Raw genomic sequence first — 14,096 nt, 5'->3', positions numbered from 1 at the left:
CCTTGGTCTCCAAATGTCCTTGGTACTGGAGGATAATTGTCAGCACATGCCAGCATGGTGTTGTGAGAGCAGTAATAGTTTCAGTAGGCTTTGATTTGATTCTTTGACTGTGGATCTCTTTCTCCCTCAGGCCTGTATCTGCAGCACCTTTATTCCTGTCTACTGTGGGTTGATACCTCCAACCCTGCGTGGAGTGGTAAGTAAGATTCTAAGGTGGTCCTTCATTAAATTGCATACTAATGAGTAAGTTTTGACAATATTATTGCATGCCTGCTGGCAGCATTTATCTGAAGAGACACAAGAAATTCCCAAATAAACAACTTTCTTCAGTGGATAGGCCTTCTTTCCACTGCTACCTGCAGTTTACTGTAAATGTCCTGAAGACCAGTGGATTTAACATATCATAATATTGTAATATATAGCAGTCTGGATTAGCTGAGTGTTCTCATGGCTGCATGGTACAACACTTTCCATCACTGAGGCTCCAGCTGTCTGCATGTGGAAAGAAGTTGGGCCCAGAATAAAGGTCATGAGTGGAGTCCCTCTGCCATCCTGACACTTTCTGCAGGGCTTTAACTAGTGGTGTGGATACTGACCCTCTTTTCCATGGAGCTCTTTCTGTCCTTCCTCTGAGAATAATGTTCTGCTGCATGCCACAGCTTTCTTTAAATTGTGTCCAAAGCCATCCAAGAGCAATTTATCCCTTTGTGTTTGCATGTTAGAAATGAAAACATATGAAAGCTGTGCAAAGATGCAGCATTTCTGGATATTGCAGTCGTGCTTTAAGGGCCTTCTGGTTGAGCTTGGCCTCCCTTGTGCTACACAGGTTAATGTTAAAAGGCAGGGGTTTTGCAAACTACACAGTCAAAAGTGAGAGGGAGAACTGCTATAAAATATATGCCCTGATTTACCATAAGTGATCTCACCAAAGTGCCTCTGTCTGCCAGAACACAGTATCAAATCTGCTCTGATTGCTACCTGTGTTATAAAAGTGAGGTCAGTTTTGCTCCTGCATAATACACAACTTGGCTGTTTTTGTCTTGTGCAAACATGTTGGTGTGGGAAATGACCTGGAGGAGATGTCCAATGTTATCCAGCCCTTCAGAGAAGTGGCAGAATCAATAATGGTTTGGTATTTGCTCAGCAACTGCAGGCAGGGCTTTTTCCCCTCAGCTGGTGGGACCATAGCAGTGGCTCTTGCCTTGCATCTTTTTGGGGCTAATTGAGGTCAGTGTGCATCAGGAAAAAAATCTCACAATTCCAAAACTGTGTACAACATCAGGGTTTCTGGAATGTGCAGCTGCCCTGGCACTCTGAGGGATAACTTCTCATGGGAAAAGGTGGGGAGGAAATACGAGATGAGGAAATTTAATTCCTACCTCTTCCCCAGAAAAGCATGGCTGTGGCTGTGAAGGGGGATTGCTGATGAGGCGAGAGGTTAAATTGGGTTGGTATGAGCTTGGGACATGATTTTGAAACAGGAATGCATGGTTCCTAGCATGCCTGTGGTGACTCTATTTGCCACAGGATAAACTGACAGGCACAAGAACAAGTTTTCAAGGCCATGTTACTGTGTGCAAGGTGCAAAATCCGTATTTTGCCTTCCTCCTAAATTTTTTCCATTGTTCACTTCTCTGAGACCTGGTAGCCTCATAGAATAGATGATGGAGATGGGCAAGGAAGTTAAAAAAACCCCAACAACTTAAATATTGAGAAATGGAAAAGTCAGTAGTTGACCTGTCACACACTATAGTTGTGAATTGTCTGCAGCCTGTGTGTGAGATGAATCCCTGGCAAGGGTCGCAAAGCTGATTGTCACATCGTGTGAGTGAGATGCCCTGTGCATAGGAGGACATGATAAGGGAATGGAAGTGGGCACTCCACTCCATGAATCATCCCCTAAAGCTGCTGCTGCTTGTATCTGCAGGCAGCTGGTGGCTTCAGCCTGTGACTTTGGGCTGTTCTGGGCTTTGCAGGAGGCTGGACAGTGATTACACTTGGGTAACTAGAGATTCAGGCAAATCCAAAGAAGTGGCAGCTGAGCTTTACTGAGGAATGTTAATCAGCATTGCTTAGGAGCAGTGGACCAGAGAGTGGGGTGTGCACGTGTACTCCTGGATTTCTATGGAGTCAGAAGGCTTTGCCTGTCAGCTCTGTTGTAGTTGAGCCTTTTTTCGAATGGCACCTGTGTAATCATGCTGCCACCCTCAGGGAAACGTGTCTTCTGCATCCTTACTGCAAAACTAGTGTTGTCCAGCACTAAAGCTTACCTCATTTTTCTTTAAACAAAGAGCATGCTCCCTGTTTTACTCTGTTCTTTTCCCACTCAGCATGTTGGAATCTTGTCCTTGCAAAGAGAGTCAGGAAGATGTCTCCCGCTCTAGCTGGGCCTAGTCTGGCTCTCAGTGGAGCAGCTTTGGGAAGAGGATGATAATGGCAGTTTGCTGTGGTTGCTTTAGGCTTAGGGAACACTGATACCCACTTTAGAAGGGGGAGAGGGTTCAATTGATTGTTGGCAGCTCTGTTACCAAAAAACATCTTGTGAGCAAGCTGTGTTAACTGTTTCTGAGAGGGTATACTTAACCTCGAGTTTAATCTATCCTGTCCTTCCACTTTCTTCACTGTCCAAATTCAGGTGGTATAGGAGTTCTAAGTGCCTGTCTTGACACAGTGTTTGGCGAGCAAGGGCTGCCATGAGGATAAAATGTCCTGTGCTCGGAGTTTGGGCTGCTGTAGCCTACAACCTTAATCACAAGCTGTCTCCCATAAAGCTGTAGGTTCTATGCAAAGGTAGCTCTGAGGTTTAGTTTGCCTCCCAAGAAGGGAGTGTGCAGTCCACCCTGACCCTGTTGCATCAATGGCAGCTGGCTTGCTATAGCTGAATTGAATTGCTTTCAGTTCATGAGCCTGTGAGCTGTTCCCCAGGCTCAGAGAAGCTGCTTGAGGTCTCTGTTCTCTCTTGCTTTGTCAGACAAGACAAAGTGCAAAGCACCCTCCAGACAACACATCTGGTGTTTTCCTAGGCATTGTGCAGCAAAAGAACAATGTTGGTGGTCAGTCTGCCTGTGAGACAAGAGGAAGCAGGATGCAGAATGGAGCACCTCCTCCTTAAATCAGCATTTCTGTGTTCTACCTGGGTTTAGCCTCTACTGGCTCAGCTTCTCACCCACAAGAGAGCTGAAAGACAGCTGCTACTTGTGGGGCTGCATAGCCCCTCTATCATGATTTGTGTTTGGGCAGGAAGGAAATGGATCCAGGTAGCAAAGTGCAGCATCAGCCCTGATACAAAACCAGAACTCTTCTGTAACTGAGGTTCACAAGAGCTGGAATTGTTGCTCTGCAAAGACCCCCAGCTTCCTTCTCTTTTGGCTTGACCAACATCCTTTTCCTTTTATCTTTTGCATGTTGCTTACTCTGCCAAAACCTGTGATAGGGATCTTCTTGCTCAGCTCCTTGTGCAATTACGGTATCCAACAAATGTTTTGAGAACATACTACTGGGGTTGCCATTCCTGCAAGGGTAACTCAAATGAGTTTATGGTACAGAAGTACAGAACATTCTCTTGATAAGAGGGTGCCTGTTAAGAGCAAAACCGAAGTCCCTTGTGCTCTGTTATCACACCACAGCAAGTTGATTCCCAATGTGTATGTGTGTGTTGGGATTGCTGCTCGATAAGTCTGCTAGCAACACATCAGCTGGTTTTACTCACAGGTAACAAACCTTCTGCCAGTGGGGACTTGTGCCCAGCTTACTAATTTTAAACACAAGTGAAAAATGGCACAATGTCACAGTGTGACAGCTTGGATCAGTGCTAATTTGCACTGCAGGTGGTTGTTGGTGTGTATTATTATTTAATTGGACAGCAGTCAGGCTGCATAGGAGATGTAAGTCAGCAGTCACACAAGTGAATGTGCCACATATTGAACGTGAGCAGCACACTCAACCAAGAAAAAGCACATAGTAAAAGGAGTTGTTATAAGCAACACAGCTGTGCTATCACTGGTTTTTACTCCTCCAATGCTGGTGGATGTATTCAGTTCTCTTCCCAAGTTGTTGGCACAAACAGGAAAATGGACAAAGTTTGATCAGTTGCGAGAATGAAGATTGCTGCATTTGTCTTGATTTCAGAGATATGTTGATGGAGGGATTTCTGACAATTTGCCCCAATATGAGCTGAAGAACACAATCACAGTGTCTCCTTTCTCGGGAGAGAGCGATATCTGCCCACGAGACAGTTCCACAAACATGCACGAGCTGAGAGTCACCAATACAAGCATCCAGTTCAACCTTCGCAACCTCTACCGCCTCTCAAAGGCCCTGTTTCCTCCCGAGCCACAGGTGAGTTTCCTGGCCACGGCAGAACTTGGGGACCACAGATCTTGGGCACTGGCTATACTGTGTGCCCTTTGGCAGGAGAAGATTCCAGGAACTGTTAGTTTTGTATCTCATGCTTTCTGTTTAATCTTCACATTATCAACCCAATGACTTGCTAAACCTTGGGCACCTGCACAAGGGTTTGTCTTCTTTTTCTACTTGAACATCTGGAATTTAGGTGGTAGCAGTTGCTTGGAAAGTATTCCCATGTTGCTCTCTCTAGAGTACTCTTTGCCTGGAAATCAGGCTCACTGTAAATAAAGATGTATTGGCCATCAGAACCAATGTGCACTTCAGTGTTTTAAGGTAAGGATGGAGCTGCCAGATGGAGCTTGCAGAAGCACTGCAAACTTTGTGTACTTCTGAGAAGACATGAGTACCAGATACCCCTGACTTTGGATGTAATTAGCATGCATTCATGTGCTGAATTACCTGGGCAAGTTTCTTCTCACCCCCTCTCTAGTCTTGGCTGGCTTTATATGTAAACACAATGGCTCTTCCTGGAATCTGCAGGGACGTATTCTGGGCTGCTTGTCAGTGACTGCCTGAAAGCTGCCCATAGCAGCATCAGCTGTAGATGGAGCAATGAGGTAGCTGCAACTCTGTGCCCATACTTGGGTGGGATTCTAGGTGTCCCTTCCAATCTAAATTGTCCTGCAATTGCCATAGCCAATGTATTGATAATATACCTCCCATTCCTGCTCACAGCCTGAGCAAGGCTGGCAAGAATGAGACTTGTTCTTGGGATAGCTCAGGCGTCAGGAGAATTCCTCCAAAGTCAGCACTGTGGTTGGTGTTTGCTCTGCCAGTTTCCACATGGAACTTTCCTTCCTCTGCCCACAGGTGCTGCGGGATATGTGCAAGCAGGGCTATAGAGATGCACTGCACTTCCTGAAGAAGAACGGTAAGGCACTGGCTGTTTGTAGGGTGCAACGATTTCCCTGTTCTGTGCCACGCTTGGTGCCTTGGCTTTGAGAGTAGTTGATGGTGCATAAGACAGTAGGAAGGGGAGAACTGAACTGTGCCTCAGATAGTAGGGTATGGAATTCTCAATGGGTCTACTTGAGCCCTTCAGGAAGGAGAGGTGACCTTTGCAGCTACCACCACAGTCGCTGGGTAGCAGTGCCGTTTGGACCTCCTGCAGACACCCTGCTGCTCTCCGTGTGCCTGTGGGTGTGTGTGGTGCTGCCCTCGGAGCCCCGGTGCCGGACACTTGAGCGCTGCTCTCCTGCCTCCAGACGCTGCAGCGCTGGGTGTGCGCTTGCTGCCACCTCGTGTCCGTGGACAGTGACGCGGACAGGGATAACTGGGATTGCCCTCGGGGGGAAATCTTGCCTGCAAGATGGGCGACTGGCAGATTATAGTAACAAAAATCTGCAAAACAGCACCCTGCGGAACTTAAAGGGGAAATATGAGAACTTCTGATGGGGAAAGAGAGAATTAACTTAAACCGGCAAGGTTTGTATCTCCTTGTAAGAGGTATAAGGCTAAAGAGGCTGGGCATAACCTCAGCCTGAGAGGGGAGTTAGGGTGAAGCAAGGACTTGCACTCTAAAGGCCGGGCTGGGCAGCTGGTTTGTGTCATCCTTACAGTATAACTTTTCTTCTCAGGTCTCCTCCATCTCCATCGTCCAAGTCCTGCCCGTCCTCTCCTTGCCATAGAAGCACCACCAGGAGAGAAGAAAGAGGAAGAAACAGAAGCTGAGGACCAACTAGAGGACAACACTGCCCTTGCTGTTGTTGAAGAGCACATCTTTGAACACTTGCCTCCCAGACTGAACCAAGGTATGATTCAAAGGGAGAGATCACAGGTTATCTTCCTGTGTTGCCTGGTCTCCCTCAGAAGATTACTGGGATGTGTGGTTATTTTGTATAGCTGGGGTTGGTCATGCCCAGGGATTGAAATGACACCTGCTGAGGGTTAGATGGGTTGGGGGTCTCAGATAAAGTCGTGGCTTGCACTGTGGAGGCTGGACTGGGAGAGGTTGATTCATTTTGTAGTCTTCTCCATGGTAAGGAGAGGATGAAGTTTTGCTGCTTTAGAGTCTGATAAAGCTGAAAGCTGCTGGTTTTAGCTGTGCTCAGGGAATTACTAACCTGAGCAAGACTTCCTAAGAAGTGGGAGGTAGCTGCCTCGGGCTGGGGAACTTCTGAGGTATGACAAGAAAAGAGAGTCCCACTGGAGATACTCAACCGTGTTTTCTTCTGCCTTCAGCTCTCCTGGAAGCTTGTGCTGAAAGAAGAAGTTTCTTGACTGGCCTCAGCAACATGCTGCCTGTGCGTGTGGCCACGGCCATGATGGTCCCCTACATGCTGCCTCTGGAGTCTGCAGTTTCCTTCACTGTCAGGTAAGCTTTGGGCTCATCCCTCAGTGGTGCTCTTCCCAGTGCAGACAAGTATTTGATGTAGCTGTAGTGTTTAAATGGATAGAGAGTGGGATTCTCTCTAATTCTGCACTGCTGATGTTCCTGGGGAAGGAGCTCCTGACAATTACCAGACATGAATAAAAAAACCAACCAACCAGACCCCCACAAAACCAGAAAAACCAAGATCCCAAAACTTTTCTTACCTTACTATGTCATTTAGTTACAGCCCCTACTTCCAGTTTGAAGGAAGATTGCTGTGTGCTAGAACTTGCCCCAGAAAATGGTGATATATTTTTGAGCCTTAAGAAAGAACTGGTGTTCTTTTCATCATATTCCCTTGTGTGGCCCAGCTAATGGTTGTCTCTTTATAGGTTGCTGGAATGGCTCCCAGATATCCCTGAGGATATAAGATGGATGAGGGAGCAGATGACAGAAATCTGCAACTATCTTGTGAAGAAAGCCAAGAAGAAACTGGGCAGCCATCTTTCAGCCAGGTATGGCTGCTTTTCTTCACAGCACTGTTCTGGAGGAGCCCTTCATTTCTCCTTACACCTTTGCATTCTAGAGACTATTCCACTGGAGCAGAGCAAATAAGGCATACATTGACCAGAAGAATTTACCACTTACACTGAAATGCAAATCTGATCCATGGTTTCTTGGCTTCCTTAACTGTTGAATATACTCAGCACATGATCCCCTTCCTTTGTCCCGTTATAGGGCAGACCTTGTAATGAAGCTGTCACTATAGCAGTAGGCTAGAAGATGTAAGTCTGATTAAAGCGGTATGCCAGTTTATTTCATGCTCCTTTTAGAAGACAGAGATGCTTGTCTTTGTGGCATTTGCTGCCCAGGATCCCCTTAAAGTCCTTTCCAAGAAGTACTTGTATTCAAATGACCTCTTCTACCTCAAATTTCTCAGCCTGGTTTTTGGGATGACGAAATATGGTGGCCAGGGAACACAAGAGAATTTCCAAATGAGGCCGAGTGCTTTGGGCCTGCATGTGTGCCTCTGTGCTTCTGGACTGAGCTACTGCAATAGCCCCTGGCTTGAGGCTGTGGCAAGACTGTTGTGTGGATGAGAAGAGGAAACTCTCACAGTAGTAGTCAGGGGGTCCCAGCTGTGATTTGAACCTAGTACAAAAGTGTGATTCTTACTGAAAAGCATTCGTGGTCTGAATAACTGAGAGATGTAAAGGGGAAAATGGGCACACAGAGACTTCTCACTAAAATAATGTAGTCAATTCAGTACAAAACAGGACTGTGGTACCGGAGCTGTAGTCTGATGACCTGCTCAAGTCTTCCCATGTACTCAGTCTTTGCATGTATTTGCCTTTCAGGCTTTACTATCACCTGGAGCTCGGAGGGCCCCAGAAGCTGCCAATTTCTCCCCCGCCACCTTGTGGTGAAGCACTGCCCATGTGGATTAGAAGCAACCGCTCGGTTTCTGATGTCATGATGAAGTGGGAGGAGTACCAGCGCCAGCTCATGTTGGGCTTGCTCTGCATCAACGTGGACATGCAAGCCTCCCTCTTCCCTCGGGAAGGGTTTCAGTTAAAGCTTCCGCCTCTAGACTGTGCAAAAGAGTGCCTGCCACTCTTCTGAGCCTGCTGCTGTGAGGGGATGAGGGTGGGTGAGAAAGGGTACGGACATAGGGTGGGACCAGTCTCATCCCTCAGCAGCAGGCTGCTCCCTGCTCCTGAATATGTTGCGAAGGGGATTTCCCCGGGACGGAGACTGGTGGAATTGACTGTAGCCATTTGTTGCCCACTGGGCCAAGCAAGGGACCTTTGTGGCTCACAGACACACACAGGCTGATTCCCTGCTCTAGACTTGTGGTGAGGCTTGGCCATTGCCCGTGGCCAGGCTGATGCTGACCCAGCTGGGCTCTCCCAGATAGTGCACTTTGAATTGCCACTGGCTCTTTACCGCCAAATAACCAGGATGTAGATGATGCTCTCAAGTTCATACAGCTTTTACCTCCCTTGGTTTTTCAGAGCATGTGTCTTGATTCCTCTTCTTAAATCATCTGACAACCCATAGCTCTTTGTGCTGCTGAAAGATGAAGTAGCCTTTTGCCAAACCAATTTTTCTCATGGCTTTCAAATCTCTTCTTGGCTTTCTTCTTTGCTGAAACCGTGTTCTTGCCTCTCTCCCTGAATTGCATCCACACTGGAAGCCGGAGCTGGTCCTGCAGCAGACTACACTGGAACTGCAGAAGTGTAGAAAAGTCACATATTTTCTCTGATTCATGTTGCCCTCGTCACTCCCTTTTTGATTGGGGTCCTCAGGGAACTGCTGTGACTTGAATGCTGAGTGTTAAGTGATTGAGCTTATTTAAAGAAGTGATTTTGATGGATTTTTTTTTTTCCAGGGAAACGTGTTGAATTTAAGATCCTATTCCTGACTCTGTGAATGGAATTGGTGTGGGATTGCCCTGAAAAAAAGCTCAGCCTGGCTGTGTCAGGATCATCTTAGCAGCTGAAGCAGTATGAAGTGCTTATAGGAAGATGAGAATTGTGCAGGGCATGTTATTTTTGAAAGGCTTGTGGTGGAGTGTCACAGCAAGTGCTGGGGAAATGGCTGCCTCTGACAGGGGTCAGTCGGGCTTTGTTCCTTAAGGGGAGCAAAGCTGTGCAACTGAGGCGAATTCCAAGTGGGTGATATAGATCTCCTGCCAAACTGAGGCTTTTATCTCTCTTTTGCTCAGAAAGTTGGGTTGTTGAAGCTTTGGAGTGAGAAGGATTTAGGCTTGTAGCTACACCAGCATCACAGCTTGCCTGTCTCATGTTGTGGCTCACAGGTCTTGCTCTGCAGCTAGCAGTAGCAAGAGCATAAGAAGTGAAGGTAAGACTGTTGATGCACATGCAGGCACTTGGAACTGGCTCCTCTTTGTCTTGCCCCTTAAAAGACCAGAGCTAGTGGGTCTGTGGCAGAGCAGGACTCTGCCTTGAGGCACTGCCTTCTCAGCAGTGGTCTGGTCGTGGCTTGTGTGACAAGTATGAACTCCCTGTTCTTCACAGGGTGACACATGGCTTCCTGTGGGGTTTGCATGGACTTTAAGCTTAGGTCTTTACACTGACAAACTCAGCTCCTGTTACCTTTTTCTGCTGCCTGTCTTGCTACATGAGGCGTCTTCTACCTCTCCTAGCACAAACAGTGTGCAATGGCCAAAGCAAACATATGCTGTCTTTGCTGGGGAGCAGGACAGGTTATCTGAAGCTGATTTTGTAGCCTATACATGGAATAGTGATTTTTAATAGACTCTGTTTTGCACCTTAGATTTAGAAAGGGAAAATAAACCCAGAAGTTGTGCTAATAACTGGAGAAAGTAGTAAATCTTCATGAGCAGTGTGGGTGACGGGGTGGGTGCTGTTTCCTACGAGCACAGCTGTGCACTGGCCATGGGTTTGGTGTTTGTGTGGAGACTGCTAAGCATCAGGACTTTGCTGCAGTGGCTGTGCCAAGCTGGGAGGCAGTGGAGTGAGCCTCTGCCCAGGAGATGCCAGTGCAAGAATGAGCTTGTGACTTAGATTGTCACCCCACTGCCCTTGCTGAATGTAACAACCTATGTAACACAAGGGCCTGTGTAGCTTACAAAGCAGGCCTGCACTTACACAGTCAGATTTAGTCTTAAGCTTTGCATAATTGAGTCAGTTAGGGAACAGGGAAGTCACTACAGGAAGAGAAAAAATTGGAGGATTCTGAAATCAGAATAGAACATTCAATTACGAAACAAGTCAATCTTGTGATTGTTTAAAGCCCACAGAAAAAAAAAGCTAGATGCTAGTGGAAGTGAACCAGCAACAAGCTACTGTCACTTAGTGGGAGCAGGATGAATTTGATGAAAATTGAAGCTGAGAAAAGGTGTTCATTTTGTGGTTTGTATGGGATTTCTTTCCTTCCACTGTTTTGGAATACCTTAGGGAGAATGGCACACGCACAGCTACTTAGGTTACTAAATGCATATCTCTTGTCCCTAGTGCATACAGAGCAATTGGCAAGAACATAGAGATATTTAGTGGCAAGAAATTAAGGCACTTTTTCCAGAAGCAAAACATCTGAGAGGGGCAAAACTGCATAAAGAAAATCTTGTGTTTAGAAGCTGCTGACCTTTGGATTCTGCTGCCTTTTTTTTTTTTTTTTTAGTTAATATATGGGTGTAGAAAACGATGGAAGTATTTTTTTTATCCCTTCTTCCTGAACTGGTAAAACCACTGAGTGATTATGTAAACCACTAAACTATGAAACAAAATACTCTTGGTGACAGAGCATGCTAAGCAGTTGCAGCTTGGCACCCTTATCCCGTGCCTTCTGCATCAGAACCAACTGTTCTGGTGCCGACTGGGCTGATGCCACTGTTTTCCAGTGCTCTGATCCAGTAGGCTTGGGAATTCTGGTTCATGCATTTCAAGAGACCAACAGCTGTGCCTGGTAAAAGGCCCGAGTTTTGTTCTTTGTTTCACCTCATCTGCAGTTTAGTTTATTATAATAACTTCTCAAGAGAAAGTTTTGTACACTTCAAACTATAACCACAAATCAAAGCCTGGCTTTAAAAATAAAGGTCTAACTCTTCACAAGGAAATTCCTGTTTTTCCTATGCTAATTTGCAGGGTGTGAACGGATTCTGGGAAAATACCACTCTGTATTAACCCTTTCTTTGCCTGTTTTTATTCTCCAAGTGTTACAATGGCTATTGTGTGATAGCTTGTTGGCTTTATAGATTTGAGCTCTGATAAAGGAACTGCAGATCTGTTAAAAATACCTCAAACTAGCCTCATTTTCCTTTTGAAAAGTTTCACCCATTTGCTTGACATTCTTGCTGCTCATCCATCACAGATGGCAAAGGATGAAGGAATTTGGGAAGATCACCTTTTCCACTGATGTAGAAAAAGGGCTGTGTCAGCTTATGAATAGGTTTTCATTATGCAGTGCTGCCTTTTCTAGATGAGGCCCTACTCTTTTTGAAATCTCTGGAAACCTTGTGATAGGCTCTGGATTGGATATGGAGGGGTTTATTACCATAGTGCTCACTGGAACTGTTCAGCCCCTTGTTCTGTGTGTACCTCATGGCATACAAAGTTATTTTCTGGGCAGCCATTGCTGATTAACCCTCACTTGCCAGGTCTGTAGGAGCAAGGTCATCTGTGGCAGTCAGTCCTTTCTTCTCCAAAATGTGTGTGGCAGGGCCTGTCCACTCTCCAGTGTATGGTGAGTGAGAGGTCAGGCTCCTGGTAAAAAATTCATCTTGTAGTCCGTGTTCAATGGTCCTTACAGCATTCATTGGATTCTTGCAGGAGTCCCAACCCTTGCCATTTCCACTGTTTCACATAAAGGGCCTGTGCATTCAGCAATCCACTTTTTTTTCCTCCTTCCTGTGTTATTACTTGCTGCTTTTAACAAGGCTAATGGTGACCTTGTGCATCTAACCAGCCCCTAACCTGTACAACACTGTAGAGTTGTTTTGTGTACAACAGTCTGTGCCTATGGCACGCTCTGTAACCCACAATTACTGTATAGTATAATTGGTTTGGTTTGCTGCCTGCCCTACTGCTAATACTGTTGCAAGCTGATTTTCAAGGGATAGGAGAAAATACTGACCACTATGTATAGGACCTAGGAATTGTTTTCTCATGGCTTCTTGGAGGGCTGCATACCTGCAACACTCAGACCAGAGAATAAAAGAGAGTCTGCTGTCTGCCAGCACTGGGGTGTCCCTAGTACTTTTATATTCCCCAGTGGTTTTATTAATTTATAAAAATTATCTAGTAATTCTCTACTTCCCTGGAGAAAAGAGCTCTCACTGTTGCCAAAGTGGTTGTGGGATAAATACCTGAAACTGTGTGTGTTTATTCCTTAGGGGGGGTCCATTTCTGCTAAACATACACCAGATGTGGTGGGTAGCAGGGCAGCCTCAGAGGGCCTTGCCAACAGTTTTCTCAAGCTTTGTTTCTGTCTTCTCCTTAAATCAGTGAGAGAATGGACCACCTCACTTGGCTGCCATGTCAGCCAGCTTGTTTGTGCCAAACACACGCTGTGCCTTTTACAGTGGGCTCTGGCCTCCTGTCCCTCTGCTGTCTGCACTCTTCTGAGTGCAGCAGGACTCGCTCCCCTCTCCTCCCCCTCCTTCCCCTTGCCTGCTGGTGGGACATTGCTCCTTTTCCAACCTGCAGGCAGCTCCACTAGGACAGCCCCTAACTGCACCCATCTCACTCTGTGGATCCAGACCAGCCCTCCTGCACAGGGAGGATGAAACTCTACTTCCAAATAGAAGACTTGGAAATGTAACTTTGAAATAAATACCTCTCACTTCTGGGGTTTTCTCTTGTTCTTGAAAACAGCATCTAAAGCAGCTCTTTGAGCTTTGTGTGTCCTGGGACTCCACTGCTGCCACTGAGTTTGAGAATACCCTTAAGCACACAACACATGTGGAGGTCCTGTGGAAATTACTGGTGTCAGAGCAGCAACTAGACCAGCAATAGCATACACAAGTTATGTATTTATGTGGCAATGTCACTATGTAGTGTTCACAGTCACTTTAAAAGTTCAGTATTAAATTGTTGATGCTTTTATTCCCTCTTGTTTCTATTTTCTAATGTTTTGCTGAAGAAAATGTAACTATTTATTTTGGCAGAAATATATCTTCTAATAAAAACTTTCTCAATATATTTACCTGGCTCTGGTATGCTGCTTTTCTTGCTGTTTAAACGTTTATTAAATATTTTTTGGATGTGCTGGATGATGTGGGTTTGTTTTGCTAGGCCCAAGCCCATTCAAGTTCCTCTCAAGGTCAACATTTATCAGTATAAGATAAAGGCGGCATTTTGGTCCAGTTCTGATTTACTCCAGCCTAAATGCCCCAGCAGTGCTATCAGCCTCTGTTTATTGGAGCTTCAGACAGACCCGGGTTTCCAGGAGAAATTAAGCACCCTCTTGTGGGAATAGCAGGTGTTTGGCACCTGTAAAAGGGTTACTAAGTCATTCACGAATTACGGGACCGCCTCTTGAAGAAACTGACCCGTCTTTCTAGAGAGTCTGTTTCCTTGCTAGTGCAATAGATGGCACTGGTTGTTGTGTGTCTGCCCGGTTACTCTGCAGCTGGAGTGCACGGAAACCACCGGCCCGTGGCTTGTGGGAATGCCAGGGCTTTCCTTGGTGCAAGCCCAGGGTTCTGGGCATGGCCGGGCTGCGCAGCTGGGATGGCCCGGAGCAGGGACAAGAGCCTCGCACAGACCGGGCTTGGCGCTGCGCCGGTCTGGTGGACGCTACAGAGCTCGGGCTCCTCTTTGTCCAGGCTTTTGACAGCCGGAAACTTTAGGAAGAGACTTTGTTATGTGTTGTCACATGATGGGGACAAGTG

General features: G+C 46.3%; 1 protein-coding gene across 1 annotated transcript in view; it reads left to right on the top strand.

Moving 5' to 3' along the window:
* Positions 1-13,404, top strand: part of PNPLA2 (patatin like domain 2, triacylglycerol lipase) — a 29,946-nt gene extending 16,542 nt beyond the window's left edge. The window contains exons 3-9 of the mRNA XM_014873573.2: positions 131-196; positions 4,129-4,338; positions 5,218-5,278; positions 5,985-6,158; positions 6,589-6,721; positions 7,111-7,233; positions 8,077-13,404. Coding sequence (XP_014729059.1) covers positions 131-196; positions 4,129-4,338; positions 5,218-5,278; positions 5,985-6,158; positions 6,589-6,721; positions 7,111-7,233; positions 8,077-8,341 — 1,032 coding nt within the window. The 3' untranslated portion in view covers positions 8,342-13,404. The remainder of the gene's footprint in view (positions 1-130; positions 197-4,128; positions 4,339-5,217; positions 5,279-5,984; positions 6,159-6,588; positions 6,722-7,110; positions 7,234-8,076) is intronic.
* Positions 13,405-14,096: the final 692 nt, after the last annotated feature.

This window comes from Sturnus vulgaris, chromosome 6 (genome assembly GCF_052056855.1).
Source record: "Sturnus vulgaris isolate bStuVul1 chromosome 6, bStuVul1.hap1, whole genome shotgun sequence".
Lineage (NCBI taxonomy): Eukaryota > Metazoa > Chordata > Aves > Passeriformes > Sturnidae > Sturnus > Sturnus vulgaris.
The sequence above is the reverse complement of the archived record's forward strand: the minus strand, read 5'-3'. Positions and strand labels throughout refer to the sequence as shown.